We start from the raw sequence: 9,282 nt of genomic DNA, 5'->3' as shown, positions 1-9,282 counted from the left end.
CCCATAGCTTTCAGGTCCTGTCGTGCTTCCAATGTATCTTTCGAGGTCCTACAAACACCCATGAAGCCTAGCACGTTCATGCAAAGATTCTTCGCCAGGTGCATCACGTCTATTGCATTGCGAACCTCTAGGATTTCCCAATAAGGTAGCTCCCAAAATATTGACTTTTTCTTCCACTTGAGTGCATGTCCGTTATCGTCGTTTGGAACAAGTTGGCTACCAAGACTCTTTCCAAAGACTACATTTACATCCTTCATCATATCGAAGACACGCTTTCCATTACGGTGTGCAGGTTTTTTACGATGGTCTGGAGCCCCTTTGAAATGCATTCCGCTCTTTCTCAGCTGGTGGTGAGCAGGGAGAAATTGACGACGACCCATATAGACGACCTTCTTACAGTGCTTCAAATACATGCTATCTGTGTCGTCTAAACAGTGGGTGCATGCCCGATATCCCTTATTTGTCTGTCCCGAAGGGTTACTCAGTGCAGGCCAATCATTGATGGTTACAAACAACAATGCTCGTAGATTCAAGATCTCTTGTCTATCCTCATCCCACACACGTACACCTTCTTCCTTCCAGAGCTGTAAAAGGTCATCAACCAACAGTCTTAGATACATGTCAATGTCGTTGCTAGGTTGTTTTGGGCCTTGGATAAGCGCCGGCATCATAATGAACTTCCGCTTCATGCACAGCCAAGGAGGAAGGTTGAACATACATAAGGTCACAGGCCAAGTACTATGGCCATTACTCAACTCACCGAATGGATTGAATCCATCAGTACTTAAACCAAACCTTATGTTCCTTGCTTCACTTTCAAAGTCCGGGAATGCTCTATCATTTGATCTCCACTGGGCCCCATCTAGGGTGTGTCTCAACATCTCATCTTTCATACGTTCTTCTTTATGCCATCGCATCAACTTAGCATTTGCCTTGTTCCTGAACAAGCGCTTTAAGCGTGGTATTATAGGGAAATACCAAATCACCTTCGCGGGAACTCTCTTCTTAGGAGACTGCCCCTCGACATCACCAGGATCATCTCGCCTGATCTTATACCGCAGCGCTTCGCAGACGGGACAAGCATCCAATTTCTTGTATTCATCACCACGATAGAGGATACAGTCATTAGGGCATGCGTGTATCTTCTGAACATCCAGTCCGAGAGGGCAAATAATCTGTTTAGCTTCATATGTTGTGGACGGTAATTCATTATTCTCAAGAAGAATCTTCTTGACAATGTTCAACATCCCCTAAAATGCCTTATTGGACACACCATTTTTTGCCTTCCATTGCACAAAGTCTAGTCTCGTACCTAGTTTTTTATGGCCCTGCTGGCAACCTGGGTACAACAATTTTTGGTGATCATCTATCATGCGCTGCAACTTTGCTGCTTTCTTCTCAGTTTCGCAATCTCTGTGTACATCTCGTATCACCTGACCAAGGTCATTAGTAAGGCCATTTTCTGCAAACTCATCTTCATCAGCCTCGCCCATTGTAGTACCTGCAAAAGCTTGGCCTGCAACCCAGTCCGGAATGGTGTCATCTTCCTCCTCCTCCTCGCCATCTTCCATTACAACCCCTCGTTCACCGTGCTTGGTCCAAACCAAATAGTTAGGCATGAAACCGTATTTAAACAAGTGGTTGTGAATAGTCCACCAGGAATCCTTTCAATACTCCTTCTTGTTATTGCATTGGAAGCATGGACAACATACGAACCCATTCTCTGGCTTGTTCGCTTTGGCCACTTTGAGAAAATAATGTAAGCCATCAATAAACACCTTGCGCCGCCTGTCTGCATTATACATCAATTGCCGGTCCATCTGCATCGTATTACGCATGAAAATGGATTACACTTGATAATGGATTACGCGTGAAAATTGATTAAAGATCCAAACAACATGGTACAATACAACAACATGAAGATCCAAATACACATATTTAAATCAAAGATCCAAACAACATGATACAATACAACAAGCCATCCACTGGTTATTATCTAGGAGGACTTTAAGCATCCCTGGGCGATGAAGACGAAGGTTCCGCTGACCCAGCCTCATCCTTAGGTTTATTTGTGCCGCCTGAAATGGTAGTATTAAGTGGACGTGAAACACCCGGGACTTAGGTGGAGCATAACGACCACCAAAAGGAGGTTCCTGACCCGCGGCAACAACTTCTTCATGACATTGCTGCAAATAACGAAGCATTGCTTTTTTCAACACGCTCATTTTCTTCAGCTTATGCTAAGGGCCAACTATGATTTTTCCCTTGCCGAAAGAGGAACCACGATCTACCCCACCATCGCCACTTCCTCCAGTAGCAGAAGCCATCTATGTACAAAAATTATTACCTTAACACTGCATAAGTTGTTGAACTTGAAGACCGTGATCATCTCGCGAGCATGTCCTCAACTGGGCGGCACCGCACTTCGTCATGAAAGAGGTTCGATGCTACGGAAAAGGGAACACGGTCACGATGTCCGTATCCACACTTTCTTGTAGAATCGAACCTCCTTCTTGACATACGTTACTGCTCGGCGGAGAACATCATCGCAGAGATGAACACGGTATGCAAGTGAACAAGTATGGATTTAAAAACCATATTGAATTTGATAAGTTCAACAAGTAGCAGAAGCCATCTATGTACAAAAATTCTTATCTTAGCACTGCAGAAGTTGTTGAACTTGAAGACCGTGATCATCTCATGAGCATATCCTCAACTGGGCGGCACCGCACTTCATCATGAAAGAGGTTCGATTCTACAGAAAAGGGGACACGGTCACAATGTCTGTATCCACTCTTTCTCGTAGAATCGAACCTCCTTTTTGACATACGTTGCTGCTCGGCGGAGAACATCCTCGCTGAGATGAACACGGTATGCAAGTTCAACAAGTATGGATTTGAAAAACCTTATTGAATTTGATAAGATAAACCGTCTAGACAAGGTAGCATCATTCTTAAACCACTGCAAGAATGCATACTGTATATGACACATCAATCTCCCTCACATTCTAGCTCAAAATACCTCTCCATTTTCTACTTCATCACATTCTAGCAAATAATCTTTCCATATCCAAAGCATAAATCAAAGCATAACATGAGGATGAAGTAGCAAACCTTCACAACACTTGTGTTGGCTAAGTGAAATTCCCACGAAAATGAGGGAAAAACTTCGGGTAGCACCTCCCTTGCTTTGGCACCACCGAAGAGTAGGTGAAGCTCAGCTCTCTGTTAATGTGCTGGACTGGCTTGGGCTGGAGGAGGAAGAAAGGCCTTTGTCTTGGTATATAATGGGGATGAGTTTTTATCCTGGTTTAAAACTTCAACCGAGACAAAAACGAACACCTTTTGTCCTGGTTGAAAGTTTAGTCCCGGTTGGAGCTTCCAACCGGGACAAAAGGGTGTCCCGGTTGGAGGCTTCAACCGACCCTTTTATCCCGGTTGGAGTCTCCAACCGGGACAAAAGGGTGCCGCCACCGACACCTCGGAACTAGCCGTTGCAACCAGGACTAAAGGGGGGGCCTTTAGTCCCGGTTGCAATTACCAACCGGGACTAACTCTCCCCTCCATTTTTGCCTACCGTGGCGCAGCCCCTTTTGTCCCGGGCCAACTTTAAACTGGGACAAAAGGTGGCGTATCGAAAGCTAATTATCTACTAGTGTCATTTTTAGACGCACGCTCGTCCCTACGCTACAAGAAACACCCTCCTATAGATACGTATTATTTTTAGGTTAGATACACTTTATTTCATCTCTAGTGAATTATAGATACGCTTTACTAAAGCATGTCAGGAGCGTCTCCTTATGAACCATGTCAAGAACTTTAAACATGTTTTGTCAAACGTGTCTACAAGATAAGAGACGCTTTCTAGAGACGGTGACAAGCGTGTCTACCCGACATGAGACGTTTTCTAAAGACAGTGCTAAGCGTGTCTCGTAGAAGACATGAAACGCTTTGCAGAGACGGTGAATTACGTATCTACGTCTTATAGAGACATTTTAAATTAAGTAAAGTTGATGCGCTCTTTGTATTTTTCTTTCTCAATGCTAATATAGTTTCTAGAATTATTTTCTAATATAATACATGCGTAACCATATTTACTTTGGACACCATAGTATGGATGAAAAATACATGAAATGTATTCATTTAATATTAGAGCAATAGAGTTAGCAACAAAATTAATCATCCCCATACATCTAGATATTACATATTCCCTTAAAACTTACACGCTGCGTTCTAATTCTATTTAAAAAGCTTTGCACAAGCAGACAGACACTTCTCTTCAATTCTCAATCTGGTACTTATGTCAGCCAACTTAGACCCCTTTGAATTTTGAGGCTTCTATGTGGTCGCACGTGCCACATTTGGGTGGAGGAGACAACCATATACCTTCCGCCTATGTTTATTGACATGCTTCTACGATCCTGCAAAATAAATAAATTAATTAATTCAATAAAAATTCTAGAAAATACAACACCACACATATTTCTGTAATGAATTTAGAAAAAAAGCTTACCTAGCGATGGAAGTGAAGGTTATTTTTTAATGATTGCAATATTATACTCAGAAGTCATGACTTATTCTACACACAACCACACAAGCTTAGAAGTTGCAACATTATACCACAACACAAATATAACCAATTTGTTTTTCTGCCACATTCACAAATAGCCAAGTTCAGATAAAATCACCTATCCAAATGACAAAGTGGCAGATTCCAAGGATCAATCCACTTAGTGCAAACAAAGACAAAAGAGAATAAGTTTTAATGCTAGTTAGCACATATGCAGATACCAACCTCATCGAGTAGCTTTTCAAACTGTAGATTGACACTTTCAGCATGTGCACATACATCAGTACATCACAGGAACCTGTATGCAAGTCTCAGTTACTTTCACATCCATGTCATTGTAGCAATGGACCAGATAGTTAGAAGGAAATTATATTTTCTCAAATTATCACAATGAGAGAAAAGTTTGACAGAGTAATGCAGACTTCATAGGAAGTTGTTTAGACCAATAGGACCACAAGGACAAACCCAAATTTGTTGGTCTCCTTCACCATTTTCATTTCTTCCTTGTTATACCCATTCTCAATAACTGGTGCATTGTATGGGAATACCCATTTTCAGCATGAAGAACTCACGACTAAAATAATTTGATATATGCTCACTACTGGAAAGCAAAATTTCCTTGTCAGTACGAAACATTAAGGTATCATTACAGCCACTTAATATAGAAATACTAAAAAAATATAGTACATCAGGAAATTGTAAAAGGTAAACAAATGGTATGATAAACAACTACATAACGTAAGCTACCTGCTAAGTCTGTAGAACATGACTTTGCAAAAGCTATCTTTCACCTCGATAGTTTCTTTCGCTGCCATTGGACCCTATCTTGGACTGTAAAAGATTTCACACTTGATGTTCTCCTAAACCACAGTAGCTCGGAGCTAGCAGTAATATAGCTAGTAATTGTGTATATGCAGATCTCACACCCCTAGAGAACAAGTGAATTGTCAAACAAAGATGCAGCATGCTGGTAAAAAAAAAACGATTGGTAACATGAGGTAGTAAACAAGATCTGTGGCAACTACTTTGAAGACCATAATCAGTACATTGGAGATAAATTATTGATCACATCATAGTATTTAAAATGTAACATAAAACTATAAACACAAGATTGAGAACATGAAGTCAGTTGAGCATTTTAGAGAATGAAATTTAGGAACACGAAGTCCCAGTTGAGTACACATTCATCTCGTTTCTGCTCTTGTTGCTGACCTCCATGATGGAGTGACCAGAGAGCTCCCAGTTGAGAACTCCTGGCTGAACTTGCACCCTAATCTCGAAGGATAAATATTGGATTCCATAGGTGGCAAGAAGTCAAGGACAGGCTGCTTGTCACATATTTTGCAGGAAAAAAAATAGAAATCTTGAATCTGTACACTCCATCAGGGACGGGAGCTAACCTGGAGATCCATTCATGGAGGCGGACGAGCCATGCTTGGGGAAGCTTAGGCTAGATGTTGCGTGGAGGGAGGGAGCCATCATCGTGCCATGCAGGATCTGCCCAGATTGGCATCCCAAATCCCATCAACTATGGCGGCACGCCCGTAGTCTGCCCGCCGTCTGCCACGGTGCGGCTTGCAGCTCGCTAGGGGCGCTATCATGCATGGAGAGGGGACGAGGCTGCCATGGATCCGCGCTGAGCCATCGTAGGGGCGGGGGCACCTTGGATCCGCATGGCTAGGTGGGGATGACACCGAGTCTGGGTGGAAACGGGAGGGCGGGGCAACCACCGCACCACCACCTCGCGGGAGTACGGATGGGCCTGTCGCCACCTTCATCCACTGCTCCGGTGGGAGATCTCACCGGAGCTGTAGCCGGGCTTTGATCGCCTTCCCAATTGGGTATGGATCTCATGGCCGCAGGGGTCGGATGGCATGTCGTTGCCAATGGCTAAGCGCGAGGAAACGGGAGGCTGATGGCGAGGCGAGCAGCTCGGGCAGGCAGCGAGCAAGCACTGGACGAGGAGGTGCGGGGACCGGACCATTGTGGCGCGGAGGAGTGGCGGCGGGAGCGGCGTGTTAGCGGAGAGGAAGCAGAGGGGCTCGCTGGGCGGGGAGGTGAGGAAGGATGGGAACGCGGCAAAGACGCGCGCGGGGGTGGGGCTAGGTGCTGGGGGCGGAATCCGGAGGCCGGCAGGGAAGGGCTCCGGTGGTGGGGGGCGGGAGCCGGGGACCGGCCGGACGGTGCCCCTCTCCGGATCTCGAAAACGGGCAGTGACGTTGAGGAGGATGGGAGAGAGAGATCATGCAGTTTTTTTACACAAGAGACAATGTGAGAGACTAATGTGTAGGGTTATTTTAATGGGCTGAGACTTTATTTTAATGGGCTGAGATTTTGTATCTACATTTTAATGTGAGAGATCCAGCCCATGTAAGGTCTAGCTTTAGGCCTCGATGAAATTTTTTTTGCATTCTAAAACGTGTTAAAGAACCATGTTAGGTACTTTCTAGATACGTTTTGATTAAATGTGTCAACAACCGTGTCTAGTAGTGAAATCTCTGAAGATGTAGATACGTTTTCTTGATAACGTGTCAACAAACGCTTCTAGTACTAGAACCACTTAACATGTAGACATGATTTAAAAAACGTAGCAAAGAAAACGTATCTAGAGGAGGTTTTTCTTGTAGTGCTACGAACACACGCACGCAACTCTACTTCTATGAGCACCTCTAAAAGACTGAGCCGGCAACAAAGTCACCACTAACATCTCGTTATTGATGGGCACATCACCTATCCTTAAGGAATAGCGCTGGTTAAATCCTCTAATATATCCATGAGAATATATATCCATGAGAATGTAAGTATATGCTTAGTCAAGAACTCGAACCCGTACATGCTTAGTCAAGAACTCCAACTCGGGTTGCTAGGTTCCATCGTGAGGTACTTTATCAGCTGAGGTACACACGAAACGCACAAATTTTTTTATAGTAAACCAAGAAACCACATCCACGTATCCCACGCATGCATCACAAATTAAAGAGAAGGTACAACCGATATTCGGAGGTTCCTGCTAAATTTGCTAAAGGTGTGGCAGCTGACAACCAGCTTATGATTGCTGGGTTTGCTGCTTATTCGGTCGTACGGATATATAGCTCCGCACCTTGCAGATCACTCGTGACTCTTCTGCTTCTTATTACAGACTGGAAATGTGAAATGGGAACAAACACACCCCTAGCATTACCGTCTTCTCCATCATGCACACGGGTGGTGGCGATCCTTACTTAGCACTTAGCAGCGGTACGGGACGAACCCAACCCTCCCTCCGCTCACGTCGTACACCACCTCCATCGACGACTGCGCCCTGTTTCCGATCACTGCTGCCTCCCGCGCGTTCGCCGGCGCCGCGGCGAAGGCGAGGCACGCGATGGAGAAGTGGTTGTCGGGGTCGGGGAAGAACATCATTTCATCCATGGAGAGGTCGACGTCGGCCCCGCCGTCGAGCTTGAGCGTGACCACTGGCACCATGAAAATGTTTAACCCGGTGAAGTTGTAGCACGTGTCGAGCCTACCGAGCGACGGCGCGGCGGGGTACTGCGTCATCCATTTGCGGAAGTTGTCGCGGAGGGCCGCGTACACCTCGGGCCTCAGGTAGGTGAACGTCGTGTGCAGATCGAGAATGGTGTCGCCAGCGAGGGCGGGCGGCGGAATTGAGAGGTCCGGGCCGCCGAGGCCCAGCCCGACGAGCTCCACGACGTACAAGTTCCCGTTGTCCGGGTTGCTCCGCAGCTGGGTGTAGATCGCCTTGCGGCCGGAGAGTTCCGGCTTGGGGGCGCCGATGGAGAGGAAGCCCACGGTGCCTGGGGACGACGGCAGGCAGTAGGAGAAGGCGACCGTGCCCGGAGAGGAAGGGGCGCGGGACGCCAGCGAGTGGCTGTTCCGGCTGAGGTCGAGGATGCCGGTGGAGTTATCACTCGGCCTGAAGCCGGCCTCGAGGCACGCGAACCTGAAGTTCTCCACGGTGGTCGTCGACGTCAGCGTGAGCGTGTCAGTTACGAAGGTCACGTTGCCCAGCAGGGTGTTGTTGATGGTGACGCTGAGGGTGCAGCTGGGTCCGGAGCAGCCGTGGAACGGGCAGTCCGTCGAGCCGCAGGGGACCTGGGCGAGGGAGGACGACGCCGACGGCTCGAAAGCCGGGTCACACGGCTCCCCGCCGGCGGCGCACGGCGTGCACTTGAGCAGCGTGGCGCCCGGGGTGAGGGTGTCGAACCCCACGGAGAACTCCTGCACCGGGGTGCCGAAGCCAGCCACGACGTGGTACTCGAACGCCCCCGGCAACGTTTCGATCGGGTCGCCTTTGTTGGGGACGGAGACGCCACCGCCCGGTGCTGACGGTCCGGGTGCAGGGTCGCCATGGTTGTCCTCGCCGAACAGGGAGCAGAGGCGGAGGGCGTCACGGTGGAAGACGTCGGCCACGGACGTCTGTTCCTGGCTCCGTGCGGCGCCGAGAGGGGAGCATGGACTCAGCCGGTGCAGCACAGGCACCCCATCGCTGCTGCTCCGTCCTACAAGGATAATGTGACATCATTACAGAATACAAGTATCTCTGAGTAGAACTAGAACATTTGTGTTCCTCAAGAATATGGATTATTACACAAATAATTGATAACAAGGATTGCTATGACGCTTTACCAGAATGCACGGAGGAACAGGTTGGAGTCTGTTTCGGTTGCCGGTGGTCTCGGTTCGAACGGAGAACGTAGTGCATTCCGCCAT

General features: G+C 47.1%; 1 protein-coding gene across 1 annotated transcript; it reads right to left on the bottom strand.

The window, feature by feature from the left end:
* Nucleotides 1–7,372: 7,372 nt before the first annotated feature.
* LOC117854072 (aspartyl protease 25) lies at nucleotides 7,373–9,282 on the bottom strand. The gene is made up of 2 exons (XM_072293421.1): nucleotides 9,192–9,282; nucleotides 7,373–9,071 (listed from the first exon to the last, which is right to left on the bottom strand). Exons 1-2 carry the CDS (start codon nucleotides 9,280–9,282, stop codon nucleotides 7,798–7,800), a joined length of 1,365 nt encoding a protein of 454 aa, XP_072149522.1. The 3' UTR covers nucleotides 7,373–7,797.

The sequence above is a fragment of the Setaria viridis genome, chromosome 4 (assembly GCF_005286985.2).
Source record: "Setaria viridis chromosome 4, Setaria_viridis_v4.0, whole genome shotgun sequence".
NCBI classification, from domain to species: domain Eukaryota; kingdom Viridiplantae; phylum Streptophyta; class Magnoliopsida; order Poales; family Poaceae; genus Setaria; species Setaria viridis.
The sequence above is the reverse complement of the archived record's forward strand: the minus strand, read 5'-3'. Positions and strand labels throughout refer to the sequence as shown.

Excerpts from the sequence above, each read along its gene's own strand:
- LOC117854072 (XM_072293421.1), bottom strand. The coding sequence starts at position 9,282 with ATGGCGGAATGCACTACGTTCTCCGTTCGAACCGAGACCACCGGCAAC. Across the intron at positions 9,072-9,191 it reads TCCGTGCATTCTGGTAAAGC|GACGGAGCAGCAGCGATGGG; the intron begins GTCATAGCAATC and ends TTATCCTTGTAG.